This window comes from Sebastes umbrosus, chromosome 5 (genome assembly GCF_015220745.1).
Source record: "Sebastes umbrosus isolate fSebUmb1 chromosome 5, fSebUmb1.pri, whole genome shotgun sequence".
NCBI classification, from domain to species: Eukaryota; Metazoa; Chordata; class Actinopteri; order Perciformes; family Sebastidae; genus Sebastes; species Sebastes umbrosus.
This window is the reverse complement of record NC_051273.1, coordinates 15,060,448-15,076,687: the sequence shown is the minus strand read 5'-3', so window position 1 is coordinate 15,076,687 and position 16,240 is coordinate 15,060,448. Positions and strand designations below refer to the sequence as shown.

General features: G+C 41.8%; 1 protein-coding gene across 1 annotated transcript in view; it reads left to right on the top strand.

Moving 5' to 3' along the window:
• Positions 1-455: 455 nt before the first annotated feature.
• Positions 456-16,240, top strand: part of fbn2b (fibrillin 2b) — a 68,500-nt gene continuing 52,715 nt past the window's right edge. The window contains exons 1-4 of the mRNA XM_037770532.1: positions 456-550; positions 4,437-4,766; positions 13,602-13,684; positions 13,866-13,967. Of these exons, the coding sequence (XP_037626460.1) occupies positions 4,588-4,766; positions 13,602-13,684; positions 13,866-13,967 (364 nt within the window). The 5' untranslated portion in view covers positions 456-550; positions 4,437-4,587. The remainder of the gene's footprint in view (positions 551-4,436; positions 4,767-13,601; positions 13,685-13,865; positions 13,968-16,240) is intronic.

Genomic DNA, 16,240 nt, shown 5'->3' with positions numbered 1-16,240 from the left:
GAATGCGGACTGTGATCTGTTCTGCTAAATGGCCATAAATATGACAGCTAATCACAATCTATTTAATACTTTTACGAACTCTTCATCTTCAAATGGGTGATGTTAGTTAGTTGTCATTATTGGCTCATTTTCTCAGCCTGATGTTAATGCAAATGCTGCTCAGCAATCATCAAAGGTGGTCTACTCTGGTGAGACTCTTATCTCATCACTGATGTAGCCTGAAGCAGTGTTGCAGAGGGATGAGAGTGATAGTGTGTTAGTAGCCTCAGTGTGAAGGTTTAGCTGCTTGGCCCCTGTTATAACAACTCTAGGAGTCTTGAGGAATGTGGGTTTGTCCTGCAGTCCGTTACTACCCCCTCTCTTTCTCTCTCTCTCTCTCTCTCTTTCTCTGTCTCTGTCCCCTCCCCTCTCTCTCAAACAGGGCATTTCCCTAACTTTTCTCTTTTTCTCACAAGGCTATAGTTCAATATTGTATTGTGGGGCACATATCCTGTCTCAAATTCAAGACTCTGCAGGCTCCTCGACGCCAAGGCACTCCAACTGCTGCAAGGTATTGTGAGCATTAGTGATCTGTTGACTTGCACTTCAGTGAAGTTATCAATGGCTTTGATTATTGTGACTATTGTTTGAGAAGCCCGTTGTTTCACGGGGAGATTATCTCTGCATGCATATGTCTGTTAGACAGATGGGGCAAAAAAATCACATGATTAAGATGCAGAAAGGTTGATAAGAGAAGTTTCTAACTGGGTAAAGTTGCACTTCTTCTACTGACCGGCTTTTTGAGAAACTGCATGAGGAGAAGAAGAAAAAAAAGTTTGATTGCTCGCTTTGTTGGAGTTCTCATACTTTGGGATAAGCTTTCCTGGAAAAAGTAAAGTGGAATTAAAAGTTTTTCCATATGGGTTCAGCGAGTAGGAGCTGATGTTGCGTTTTTTTCCTCCATTCATAAAGTTGCGGTGAGCTGCAGAGCTCGTTTCAGAGCTGCACTATTATCTGTCATCTTGCAACTGCGTCAATGGCTGTTGTATTATTTTCAAGTGTTCAGCTGATTATTGTAGGTCTATGTCTACTTTATGGACTAGAAGTGTGGTTCTCAATTTTGCATTTTTAGTAGCCTAAACTTTTTTTTTTTTTTTTGCTGCATCTTTTAATATTTCTTCAGGAATGTACACTTTGCTGTGTTTTTACTCCTCAAATCACTGTGCGCTTTATAATACATGTTTGGTCAGTCGGACTTTATTTAAAGTAGATTGATTGATAATGCAGACTTTATACCTGCCACACTTTGACAGCAGCAGTTGGAGAAGTGCTCAGCAGAGCTCCCACTCAGTAATTGATCAGGCATTTCTTTTGTTCGCCATTGATCCCGCCTCCATTCACTTCTCTTCTTACTGCAAGCAAAAAAAAGCCAACTTTTTTTTCATGTTTGAGTGGAAAATCTTGTTTTTTTAATAACTCTGGCCATAATACGCCTATATATGGCATGTCTTACCAATAGTTTACCATTGCAGTTATAATAGGCCACCACAAAGTAGGTGTGCCAGGCATACACACATTTAAATATTTGAAAAAAAAAGTGAAATATGGGATAATTACATACAATTATGTTAACATTAGTATATCTCTTAATTCCCATGTCATGCAGTTTCGCCATCATCATTCTTTTTTTCTGCTTGAGTGAGTTCACTGCTCATCTATCTCTCATCTTCCTTTATAATTAATCTGAGTCAGTGGGATGTGGGCCATATTTGTTTTCTTTTCTTTGTCCAGGCCAGATATATAATATGGTTGGACCCCTGGTTGGGTCTGCTGAGGTTATATATCACCAGGGGCCCCACAGCTCACTCTTAAACCTGTGGTCTATAATGAAGAGAAAATAAACCTCATGGCTGTCCAATTCAGTTGTTTTTCCACTTTAATATACACTAATGCAGTTAGGACATGCTTGTAAGACTATATAGGCTATGCATGGGGGTTAGCAAATCCCAAATAATTTGATTTAGAGAGCCAGACTCCTTAAATCACATAATGAACAATAATGGTAAAGTAATTTAATTTTCTACCTTCCTATGGATGAGTAATTGTTTTTTGTTTTGTCCCACCGTGGTGTGTGTGATGGAAAGAGAACATTTAGAGTTGATGGATCATATTTAACTCAACACCTAACTCTCTCTGGCTCCCTCTAGGCACCAGGCTGTGATTTAGGGCAGTACTTCCCAACCATTTTGGCTTTTGACCCCCTAAATTGAAGCCATATCTAGTTATGACCCTTTGACACAGTTTGTATATATGACATGAGAGTGATCCCCTCTTTCAAAGCGTTTCAGAGGCCTTAAGGGGGCAAAAACAATCTCACTGTTTAGACATGTTTCAATTTATAACAGCTTTTTTGTTTTATATGATTCTGTATTAGCATCCCTTTTCAACAGCACTGGATCTTTGGCACTGAGCATGTCTCTCTAATCAGTTTAGGGCTTCTCTCTCTGTAGTGTGTAGTCACTACATACAGTATTCAGTGTCTGTGGAGTGATAAACCACTTATGAGACTGCTTTGAAGTGCAGTATAGTGAAAACAGATTGCTGGAAGTCAGGATTTAAGTGTCTCTTTGATTCCCTTGCATGCTCTTCTTTATTCACCCCCTCCACTCATATGTTTTCTCTTTTCTCAATACAACCACCAAGCATGTCACAAACAGAAAAATCAAATCAGTGGGTAATTGCATTGCAAACCATTCCACAAGAGGATTGTACGGGATCTTGTTCACAAAATTTTTAAGGGTGGAAAATGTATGAGAATGATTTTAGCTGTATGACAAGGGTAAAATTGATTTGGTCTGTTAGATCAATGATTCCTAACCAGGGATACCAGGAGTAGTTCTGCAGGACAACTAATGAGCTTCTTTCGTCACAATAACCAATAAGATGCCCATCAACCTGAGTCAGTTACACATTAAAATCACATATTGCAAGTTGAGAGTACATGAAAACTAGTTGTTGGTTGAATCAACAGTTGGTTGAAATGTCCAGCCTCTGATACTCCAAGTAGTAACTTACAAACGCTGACCAAACCACCTAAACACTGATGATTCACTTGTATAAAAAAAAATGTGATCCACTTTAATATCATTAACAGTGCTAAATAAAGTCCAATTAATAATTTATTCAAATGAACACATTACATACGTGAGTGATGGTGCCAGAGATGCTGGCTGCAGGTCATGTTTTGCAAGTCCAAGTCAAGTCTCAAGTCTCTTATGGTCGTAATGAACGTCCTACCATCTGCTGCACGCCATCCGGTCTGCATAGAAAAAGACATAGCTACATGTAAGAAATTTAAAGCCTTTACTGTATCATCACTGCTTTATCTATTAGCATTATCAGCATTGATTAGTTGTTTGGTATAACTTTAGCCAGGCTATTGCAATGAAATATGAGAAAAACAACACAATGAAAACATTACTCAGGGTGACAGGAAATATTGCTAATATTATGTGATAATAACCATAACTTATTGTATAATTACCATGGACTGTATATAAGAAGTAGACGTTGTCACCATGATGTCACCCATTGGTTTGTGGACTGCTGTTTTTAAGCCTCGAGTTCGGCATTTTGGCCATCGCAATCTTGTTTTTTTGCAACCAGAAGTGACACGAGAGGGTGGAGCTAAGTACAACCGAACGCTGAAAAAAATTTTTTTAGGCGACCAAAATGTTACAATAAACTTTTATGAACTGAAAACACACTGTGAAAGGGTTAAATTTGTAAGAACACGGACAACTCCCAGACCATACAACACCGTGGTTGCGGCCTGTCAATCACAAGGTAGCCACGCCCTAAAGCATACCCTGCTTTATGGTTTATTTGACTCTAAATGGGACCATAATTTACTAAATGAACATCATGCTGTATTGAAGAAGACTTGAAACTAGCGATTGAGACCATAAACTCATGTTTACAATATTTACTGAGGTAATAAATCAAGTGAGAAATAGGCTCATTTTCTCATTGACTTCTATACAATCTGACTTCTTTTTGCAACCAGAGGAGTCGCCCCCTGCTGGCTATTAGAAAGAATGCAAGTTTAAGTCACTTGCACACTGGCTTCACTTCTCAGACCCGAAGGTTGCCCAAATATAATTAGGTCTCAAACTAATGACAGTTTACAATCTACTGTAATTTAACGCATCCCTCTAGTCTCTCAAACTCAGAGAGCTCACAAGTAATTTTTTGTGTGACTTGTGTCCAAGTCCCAAGTCCAAGTCTGCATCTCTGGATGGTGCTGATAAAGGGGTACATGAGCTCATCTGACGGCTGTGGATGTGAACCACTGTGTCAGATTAGCTGAACCACTTTCACCCTCAGTGTAAATCTGATAAGTACCTCTTTATTTCAAAGTGTTTCTGAGCTTTCATCTCCTTTCTTCCCCTGTGTAGCCCCCTACTCTGGAGTGCACGCCAGGACTTTTGATCTGGATCCAGGTCTAGATCCCTCTGCTCAGCCTGGGTCCATACAGTGAACAGAGAGTCAGAGAGAGTGAGAGGTAACACGGAGATACTACGTTTGGAGGGATACCCAGACCGACCAATGGGATCAGGGAAGCTGGCCCAGGTGCTGCTGGGATGGGCGGCGATGTGTCTCGCCGTGTTCCAAGTGCACTGCGTTGAAAGCGGGAACGCACCTTTCCAAGCCAGCCGCTTCACCGGCACCGTGGACCAGAGAGAGGTGCAGCGGGTTCGACGCCGTGGCCAGGAGACACTGAGAGGGTAGGGATGACGATCTGTGTGTATGTCACTGAATCCCAAATGAGCAGCATAATACAGTTTGGTATTGATTTTATTCATATTATACTGTAGAAGCATTCATAAGAGGAAGAAAAGTGCATTAAGTTTGTTTTTGCATACACAAGCATTTGTATCTGGAGAAGGTTTAAAATATAAATGGCTTTCCCCTCTCCCTTTCCTGGCAGCACTCTTTCAACTGCTGTGCTTTCTGGGCCAAGGCCAAGCTCGCCTTATACCAAATTATGCTGCTGAATACTACCACATTGTTTTCTCAAAAACAGCACATGTTCGACCTTAACAGGCAGCTTGCCATACTGAAATCTCCCAGCGTATTTACAGCAAATTGACATTTTCATGGGAAAGGGAAAAAGCAGCTTTCTATACATCTCATGAGCGGATGATGAGTGAAATGCATGACCCAAATTCCTCTGAGTGTATTAGTTAAGCTAGGGAAAGTAGTTCAGGAGGACTGCTGCGGGAAGATTGCTGGCCCCGCTGTTTTAAGTTGAGGCAAGAAAATGTTGTGTGTGTGGGTACATATGAACATGTATGTGTTTTTAAAGGTGTTGTCCATTGGAGTTTGTGTATGTTGGGAGTATCCAGTGAAATGAGCTACAGGGATCACCTCTCACCAGCTGCACCCCCTCCCTCCTCCTCCTCCTCCCTCTGTCGCCTCTCTCTCCTGCAGTCCACTTTGTTACCTAAACACCAAGAATCTGAGTGTGCGGCAAAGTTTTTTCACTGTATATTTCGCCACTTCTCGAAAAACAAAGGATGTTTTGTTGGGGCCTGTTTTCAGTGTCTGCATCAGTTATTCCAATCAGACTCCCATCTGTCCCAGCTTATGGTTCCCCCCGGTGCCAAGCCACAGGAAATGAGGTATTCGTATCACCCGAGGGGGGTTTGAAAAGGGGCATTTGTTTCACTGCTGTAGGTGACAAAGCAGCAGGGAGAATAACAGAGGGCAGGAAAAATATGAACGAAAGAGAGCACATGAGGAAATGAGAGATGAGATGAAGAAGAAATTGGCAGCGATTGTGTAAGAGATAGAAAGAAATAACTAAATTGTATTCAGTTTTGGCTTATTAATAGAGCAGGGTAAAGCTCACATAACTGGTGTTTTCTCTGAAAACATATTCAGTGACGACCCCTGCTGCATAATAGAAATAGATTTGTCTGCCTTGTCACTCATTTTGGTTAATTTGGAAGGCATTAGTCCATGTTAAATAAAGAAAATCCCTCTGCATTTAGACATATTTTATAGGAGACTTTTTATACCAAACTTTGAGCAAGCATGGTAGGCATTTAAAGGGCCAGTGTGTAGGATTTAGTGGCACATAGCAACCCCCTAGCAATACCCCTCCAATCATCTCTCCCTTTCCAAGCGTGGAAAGAACTACATAAAGTTGCGAAAGGCCCTCGCTAGAGCCAGTGTTTGGTTTGTCCATTCTGGGCCACTGTAGAAACATGGTCATGTCTGGTAGTCAACCCCCAAATTGCAAAAACTCTCACGAGACTCGATGCACAATGACCCAACCTAACCTTAACCTTTCAAGGTCAATGCTTAACCTCAACCATCTTGCAAGAGTTTCTCAAATTGCGTGTTACCATCTAGACATGAAACCTAGAAACATGTAGATATGAAGGACTCATTCTAAGCGAACAAAAACACAACAATTCTTAGTTTCAGATGATTATACACTAATGAAAACATAGTTATGAATATTATATTCCATTTCTGCTAATAGATCCCCAGAAATCCTATACGTTGGCCCTTTACCATTTCTACTCTAATGTCCATTGTACGGTCTACAGCTACCATGACAGGGTTATCCTGTCTGACCCATCAAGTGTTCACTGAACCACAAATGAGGTCATTGGCTTTGAACCCAAAACATGAAATATATGCTCTGACTGAACCGTAATTCACATCCATAGTTTGTCTAACAGACAGCCAGAGGAGGGAGTGAGGAAACCAGGAGACCTTGCTTGCACAATAGCACATTATTCCCATCAAGATGTGTGTGATTTCATGAGAACATGTAACAAAAGCCTGCAGACTTTTTCCATTACATTGTTAAGTTCTGGAAACACTGCTGCGTTAGGAATGAAATGCTCATGTAGTGGTAGTTTTGTTTACCAAAGTAAATAGGTGATGATATTACACAACAACTCTAAAACTTGGGGTAAATTAAGGCTAAAAAGCTCTGTTTGCACGCTGGGCTCCAGGCCAGTACGTGTACCACAAACCAGAGATATTTGAGAAAATGTTTAAGATCTTTTTGATTATTTCCATTGGATTTCTAGGTGTTGCCTGGTAACTGTCACTTGAATTATTCCTCCCATGTGCTGCGGCAGGCTGGCCAAAGCAAAGAGGTCTAATGTGTTGACTTTATTTTCAGTTACTGTTTGAGTGTCTGAAAAAAGATCACAGTTAAACTGGAATCGGGTAAATTAGTCGTCTATATGTGATCGTGTTTCGTCTAACCTCTGGACAGAAGCCGTAGTAGGGCTTTGTGTAGTGAGGGCCAAATGTTTCTTACACAGGAGTCATTGAATTTTACTCATCCCCTCCCCTACAAACTACAACTATGCTTTCATGTAAGAGTTGCAGCACTCACAGTGAACTGTCAGTAACTCAGTATGGGTTTCACAGATTCTCCGTGTGGGAGATGGAGGGAGGTTAGGTTAATGATGGTCATTACGCTGGCCTTGGGCTGGGGTGCTTTGTTTATTTACTGGCTAGAACTCCATATCCCCTGGTCTGTCTCTGGTAGCGCTGGGTCTGATGCCGACTGACTCTGATTTATTGGCTCCCACTGCACACAGCAGCCTGGCATCGGTCCACTCAAGGGCGGTATCTGATCAGACCTGAGGCTTGTTGGCTGGCTGGCCTTCGTTACTCGATGGGTGATTGAGCGTCTGGTTGGTAGAACCAGAGAGAGGCGGAGAGGGAGAGTTTTTGCTTCTGATTTCTCTCTCTTGCTTTAAAAACACCAACTAAAAGAGTTGAATATTTATAGTTTAATAAGAACTCTTCTATGTTGGAGTTGAACAATCCAGCCAAGTTTTCCAGCCACCCACCTTATTAACTTAGCTCAGCTTGGCTCAGCTTTACCCAGCTCAGTCTTGGATGCTGGCTAACTTGGCAGACACTCAGCCCCAAAACAGAGAATTACTTTCAGCACTTCCAGGATAATGTCAGTACCACCCCGATGGCCTAGATGTGGTCCTCCATTTATGCCTAATTTGAAAAAGAATGTATGTCACAGGACTGACATCCTCCGACCTTCAGTATCTGAGTGGTTTGAGGACAGAAGACGGAAAAAATGACCCACAAAAAAGCTTGAGAAGTATTTACTTTCGGGACGAGTGAACAATTGCCAGTTTCCCTTTCTGTTTTATATGCATTTTAGGTTTTTATATGTCTGCATTTTATGGTTACTGTATGTGCAGGCTGTAAAGATGGGATTATCTGGGACAGCTGATTGGCGTGTGGTCTGTTATTAAAGTGGTTTCTACTTAATGTCAGACTGTATGAAAAGCTTTAGCCATTACTTTACCTACCACATTTGACGTCTCTGCCCACACTGACATACACACAATAAAATAAACATTTTGTATTCACGCACATAAAGGCATTGCATGAGATTATTTATGTGCAAAGCTGATTTTTTACTTCTGTTAAACGCCATCGTAACTAGCAGAACAATAAACATATATCATCACTGGGATTTGTGTGGTTGACCACAGTTTAAGTTATTGTGCAACACAACTGTATCTCCTGTTGTCTGTCATCACATCACACACCACCATAGCATTCAGTGATTTATTGTAGGTTTTGTAAGTGTCCGTCTCTGTTACATCGCCAACAATCTCTCTCATTCCCTTTTTATCTCGGTTTCTCAGTTCAATTCAACTTCAACTCTTTAATGGCACGAGTTTAGCAAGACAATAGCGCCAAGATTATCCACCTATCTCTCCCTATTTTAGTGCAGATTGACCCTTTACACAGAATTGGTTCCTTCGAGTTGATACATTTAAATGTATTGAACCTTTCAAACCTTTCGTGTTTTGATATTTTTTGCAAAATATAGCATAATTTTCTCTGTAACGCTCCATTATAGGGGGCCATCCAAGGAGCACATGAATGCACTATTAACCAGCTGTACCGTCCGTCTTGACTTGAGTCCGATTCGTTCAATACTCGTTCATTCAGTGCCCTTGGGTCCGCCATGTACACCACTTCCTATGTTTTGAGAGACTGCACCACCGTAGCAGGCAACGTGAACAGTACGTACGATAACAGTGAGTGGGTGAGTGGGAAAAGTTGGAGATTCATTATCACTCGGTCCATTCGACAGGCTGACCCGGTACATACTGGAAACTAAAAAGAGTTGCTCAAAAAGATTTGTTCATTCATTTTTGCCCATCACTACCACCTGTCGGAGGTGGAAAGTACTACTATACTGACACTACAGTTTTAATCTACTCACATTTTACTTCACTTTTACATCACTATATTTCATACTGAAATATAATACCCAGTTTACTACATTTTTCTGATGGGTGTATTGTTACTCGTTACTCTACAGATTGGGATTTTTCAGTGAGTCTTTTACCTTTGATGCTTTTTTTTCAGCCCTGTCTCCTAAAATGTACGTTCTCTTACAACAAAACTGCATCACCAATTACATTTTGAGGGAAACGTATGTTGTTGCGGAATTTGTTTTTGACGTATCACAAATACGTTTGTAAAGATAGGACTTTCACCCAGGAGACTGCTGTTTGTGTTCTGTGTGAAACCAAAAGTCAACGTTCACTTATTTTGATTTATGTCTGTAGCTTAATAACGTAACAAACCTAGTCTTTGTAAGCCAAACCATGATGTATTTTACTAAATCTAACCAAGTAGATTTGTTGCGTTTTTTTTGTTTTGTTTCAATTCACAATGTTATCCATGTGTTTAAAACTGTTTAAAACTACGACTATAATCCGGGACAAAATATGTTTCTTTCGAAATGTAATTGAGAATGAGTGTGGATGAGGGTTTAGTTGTATTGGAACTTAATTTTGTAGGAGACAGGGTTGCATTTTTTACATTTTTTACATTTTTACCATTGTTTTGAGTAAATATCACACCACTGATTGATATCCATCTGCCTTATCACTATCTGTAGTTGGGTCATTTTCTATCCCCACTCCTAGATCTGATAGGAGATCAACAGGCCCAGGTGTCGCTAAAGGCAGTAATACTAAGAGTGTTGCTGAAGGGGTCAGATACCAGGCAGATGACCTTTGACCTATGACCAGCACACAAACACACACAGACACCTGACCTGGAGCCCTAGCAACTGTGAACTTCTGGTCTGTGTTTCTATGGAAACAGGCCGTCAGTAGTTATTTTCCACGCCTGCCCGGTGCTGCCCTTCCTTGTAGGTCAGTGGAGGGCGGCTGCTCTCAACTGCTTTGACCTTTGACCCCGTGGATTCCTGCATGGCGGGAGGACCCTCAGGCTACAGCTGCGTAACTTGTTGATTTTGCTGTTTTTAATTTTAGAACTCTTTGAAAAAAAAAAACAACTCTTATTTAACTTATTTAACTCTTATTTAAACTGTTTACATGATCGATTGATCTGCAGTTTATTTTCTCGCTTAGTCGATTAATTCTTTTGTCAAATTTTGTTCAAATGAAAGAAAATAGTGAAAAATGCCTATTAGACTTTATTAGAGGTGAAGGTGACTTACTCATATTGTTTGTTTTATCTAACTGTCCAAAACCCAGCGATATTCAGTATGCTATGAAATATGACAAACACAATTGAAAAGCTGAAATCAGAGAATATTTACTTAAAAAATGACTGAAACAAGTAATTATCAAAAGAGCTTCTTTTAGATTAATTCTGTATAGATGGATTGACTAATTGTTTCAAATCCGAAAACTAATCTAATTAATTGAGTTTCTTGACGTTAGTTAAGAAATGCACATTGTGATACCGTCCGTAGTTATTTGAACTATTTCATGTCCGACTTTGAAGTCTGAGAACAGTATCCCTTTTTGCTTACATTCTTCATATTTCCCCTGGGATGAGGTGGCAGCCATTTTCCTTTTATTACTATTAATGGCAGTTAACGAGCGATCCACGGGCCGGGAGGCAGCTTCAAAGGCGGCGACATGGCCACAGAAGAGTTAATCTCCTTTAGATTGAGCCCTGAGAACAGTAGGACATTTCAATATTGAGGAAAACCCCTGGGGCTTAAACTCCTTTTTTTATGGCTGTCTTTCATTCTGTTTTACTTCAGTTCATCCTCTAAAGCCTCCTCTCTGTGATAGGAGCCCAGGCGTTGACCTGCAGGAACGACTGAGAGAGAGAGAGAGAGAGAGAGAGAGAGAGGAAGAATAACAAACTAGAGCACCTCAGGGTCAAACCCCTATAATCCTTCATATATTGACATCCCCTTGGTCTGTAACTGTGGAAAATCTTCAACGCTTTGTGGAGAAATAGATCAGGGAAGACGTTGGGTTCACTGCTCATTAAGTGGTGGAATGCTGATGTCTCGCTCCATGCATTTTCTGAAGGGTTTGGGTTGTGTGTTTGCCCCAGAAATTCAACCCCCACCAAGGGTCTGGCCTCTTCTTGCTTTATGCTGCTCTCTCCTTCGTTTCCATATCTCCGTTTTCCGCTCCCCACTCCTCCTCCTGCTTCCTCCTCTTCTCAACATAAACTTGTTTTGCTTTCCCTCCCACCGATCCCCTGATCCTTTCCCACCACCATCCGGTCTTTCTTCCTCCATGACCACCATTCCTCTCACTCTCTTCATACTTTCTCTCTAAAACCACTTCTCCTGTCTTTTCTTCCCTTCCTGTTTTATTTTTATCTTCCCTCTTTGTCTGAACAGTTCGTCTACCTACATAAATATCTCTCGTCTGCTTGCCCACCTGTCTGTCTCTCTGTCTCCCCGTGCCATATGGTAATGTGGTTTGAGGTGTGCTCTGCTCTCCATCCATCAGAGATTCAAACCCCAGCTGTCATCTCCCTGGTGACAGCCCCGGGGATACTACGGATACCGTCTGGTGAGGAGGAGAGGAAGGTCATCCGTTTCACACAGGAGGAACTTGAGAAGTTCATCAGAGCTAACACGTTAGACTGCATATCCAACTAAAAGCTGCACATTTCTGTTGCAGTCTGTTGGCTATTCCTACATAAAGATCAGTTTACTTGTTGTGACGAGGCGTACAAATGAGCTTATGAAAAGAGTTGTATAATGTCTTCCCTGGCTCAGGAGGGAGCTTTGCAAAGTGATACAAAGGCTCAAAGCCTACACTGAGCATGGAAAGCTGGAAAGAGGTCACGTGAGAGGAGATGCTTAAACACAGACGTAAGATCCATATTTTGCTATCTGGAAATGAATTAAAATGAGACCAAAACCAACGACTAATGTAAGTGTCACAAAATTGTCAAATTATCGTACCTTATGGCACTTTTGGCATTATCGTACATCGTACAGAGGGCAAAATTATTGAACAAAATACAATAATTATCATACATCTGGCAACGCTGATCATGGGAAATGTCCCACTCAGGACTAAAAGTCTTAAAGACTACGTCTTCTTTAAATCTGTCTCTCATTTTTATGGAGGTGCAACACAAAATCCCTGGTGTGTCCTTTTATAAGTTGTTGTTTTACTTTACTAGTCCTCTGGTCATCTTTAAAAACACAATGTGTAATCTAGCGTTACTTTAAACAGTCATAAATTATGTCCTGGGGGCAGAAATAGTCTGGACTAAGGAGATGTGATCCCTGTGGCAAATTACTTTACCATGAGCATCTGGATCAGACTTCATCCCAATTTACCAAGCTGTGGTCCCTCAATTCTTAGTCATGCCATCAGCAAATGCAAACAACTAACCGCCGACACAGATGACCACAGATATAGCCATCATTATACGCTTTGAAAGGTCACTAAGGATATCATTAGTGCCACCACATAGTTGGACTCCCTTCAGCTTGTTAAACAGCTTTATGTAGCATCTTGGCGTATTTCACGCTGACTCACACGCACACTTCCTTATAGTATAAAGATTTTGGTTTTGGCGGTTGATGCATGTTGGGACTTTTACTCCATTTCTAAATAAATGGAGTTAAAAGTAGGCGTGTTATTATTCACGGAAGATAAAACCTGAAGTGGTCTTTGCATTAGTTTTTAAGGCAGCTGCAGACCTCAGTCCCACTGCATGTTTATGTTTGTGTGAGCAGAGGCCAGTCATCTCTAGATGTGGTTTAGCCATCCCCTCGGAGGAAATCTTTGTGGCTAACCTGTCAGGCTAATCAAGTGCTCCACAAGCTGTGATGACTCTTACATCTGTCAGACGGGGTCAAAGGTCACTACAGGCTCTCCACCAGTGAGAATCCTAGCTGAGTGAAAGGGGCGGGCGGCGACGGGAAGCAGCGCTGGATTTTAGCCAGAGAACAGGACAGCCAGGCATGGAATTTAGGAGAAAGGACTTTATACATCCTGTCCTTCCAAGTTTAAATTCAGCCTTGAATGAAAACAAAATGTTGCTCCTCATGTTGTAGGCCCCTAACATTTCCTTCCTCTCCTCCCATCTCTGAAAATACCTCCATCCATTACTCGAAGAGGCTTTGTATTAAAGTTTGTTTTGTTTACTTTAAAAGCCTATAGGCCATGCAGGGCCTGGGCAGCTCAGAAAATAACTCTTAACTGTGTCTATTTGTTTTGGGGTTTTACTGAAATATGTTTGGGAAGCCTGGGTGAGTAGTGAGTTTATTTGTTCTTTTTTTTTGTCTCCGTCAGACCCAATGTGTGTGGCTCTCGCTTCCATTCATACTGCTGTCCGGGCTGGAAGACTCTGCCGGGAGGGAACCAGTGTATTGTTCGTAAGTTCATCCATCCTTAAATCCGCTTTAATACAATCCCACAAAGCCTAGTGGACGAGATGGGAGATATAGGCGTGGGATAATTCTGTTTGTGCCATTTGTGTATGGCTGAAGACATGAAAAATGAATGAAGCAATTCAATTTTCCTCCTCCTCTTCTCCTCCCCTCTTCCTCTCTCCAGCAATCTGCAGGAATTCATGTGGCGATGGCTTCTGTTCCAGACCCAACATGTGTACCTGTTCAAGTGGCCAGCTCTCCCCCAGCTGTGGAGCAGGAGGAGGAGGTCAGTAACAGTGCCACTCATCACACACATACAGTAACTGAAACTTCATCAAACAAACCCCATCATAAGGAGGTCACAGACAAATATAACATGATATCTCTTCCCCCATATACACAAATCAGAAGCAATTTGGGGTTCAGTGTGAACAAATGGTCGATTAGTTGATTGACAGCAAGAAAACAGTCCCCAGTTCCAGCTTCTAAAATTGTATGTGCTGCTTTTCGGTGTCTTATGTGATTGTAAACCTAATATTCTCAAGTTTTTCAGTGTTACTTGGACAAAACAAGACACTTGATGATATTAGGGATGTTTGGGAAATATGTTCTTTCGCTTATTGATGAAGCGTAACATAGCATAAAGACTGAAAACAGAGGGAAACAGCAAGCATGGCTCGGTCCGGGGATAACAAAGCCTACCAGCAGTTCAAAATAGCTGGAAGCAGTAACATCCTGGAGTCTCCCAAGGCTTATTGAAAGAGGCTATGAGGCTATGGGGTATGATACATGAGCAGTGTAACTGCTGCGGTCGTGGGTTGCTATTGGCTCAATTTTGGTGAGTGCAGATCAGATTTTACTGCGCATGTGTTGTACCCCAATATGACGCGACGATGATGCGTGACATCTCTTTTCACCCTCCATGGAGTCTCCACTTGTTGCCTTGCAACTGCTCCCGGCCAAGAAATAGTCCAGCACATAACCCCCCAGTAAAATGGTAAATTATATTTTTTACACTTCGCTTTTTGTACAGTTTAAACAAATGGGATGCAATGTGTTAATTAATGAGCTTGGATTTTGTCACCAGTGCCAGGCTAGCTGTTTCCCACTGTTTCCATTATTTGTGCTAAGCTAAGCTAATGGACTGCTGGCTGTAGCTTTATTTTCAGCTAAGAGAGTGATATCGATCTTCTCATCAAGTTCCCCTCCAAAAAAGTGTTACTTTAAAAACCAACCCTCTCTAACACCTGAGCTGCAGCAGCAGATACCATCAGTCTTGTGAAATTCATACAGATAATACAAAACACAGGACTCCTTTTCCATCAATTCAAGTCCAAATTTTGAATCCTGTAGACAACTGAGGTGGCAGGATTGCATAGTGGTTAGAAAGGCTTTCATTCAAGGGCGTTCCCAGATTAAAGAATTCCCTTTTGCTGGAGAGCATTTGGCCTATGTGTCACCTTACCCCATTCCTCACTGTACACATGGATTGTCAGAACAAGATCATTGTGTCAATGGTAAGTATAGCAATAGTATATTCCCATTATTCTTCTAAATGACCTTAAGCCTGACTTCACTTTACTGTGTGATCCTGCTAAGTGGCCCAAACTACTGATGAAATGATATTGCCCGTTACACTGAGCAGTTTCAGTTCCTATACTCATCCAATTGCTCGGCTATTTTACAAATGCAGAGGTTCCACCCTTCTCTCGTGGGAGCCAGAATTGTACTGCAGCCAGTGTAATATTAGTGTGTAGAGTCTAAGGCCTGCAGGTCACAGGGTTTGTCAGGATTAAAGCAGAGAGTCTGGCCGCCCCAGCTCAGTCGGCTGGGCTTAGTTACAGACCGCTCTGGATGTGTGTGTGTGTGGAGCGGAGCGAGTGTGTGTTTTATTGCGCATGCAGAGTGTGTGAAATCACGTTTGTCTTACTGAGATTAGTGCAGTGTGTGCAGGGTTTAAATATGAAGTTAATATGTGCCGGACATGCAGAAAACATTGTCGTTAAGCACCACTCTGGGAGCATGTGTCGTTGTGTGTATTAAGTAGCGTGCGATGTGTTCAGCTTCACTGCTTTAGTCGGCCAAAGTCAGCTCGTCAGTCACGCCTGGCCCCTGCCAGACCCTCTACACATGCTCACATTCCATTAAGCCCGCTAACACACATTTTCACTCGCACAACTGCAAACACGATACAGACACTTCTACTAATAAGACGGACACAAAAACGTACTTGCACACGAACTAGCACAGTGAGCATCAGTTGGCTGTGACCCAGAGGTGTAAAACAGGATCTGTTCCAGCCATAAGCGAGGACGACCCGTAGAGGAAGGGCATGGAGGGGTGGGGTGGAGGAAAAAACAGCCTCTGACCTGAATGGCAGGATACGCAAAGATCTCCTGCAGAGTCAGGGCTTTCGTAAGCTCTATGAAGTCATGTTCCTTAGGGGCAGGAATGGCGCTAGAAAGTGGAGTGATAAATTAGAGTGAGAGCTTATAGCAGAGCTGGACCGAACTGATCGTCACACTCTGTGATTCTCAGCTTTCCTCAGCGGGGATTTAT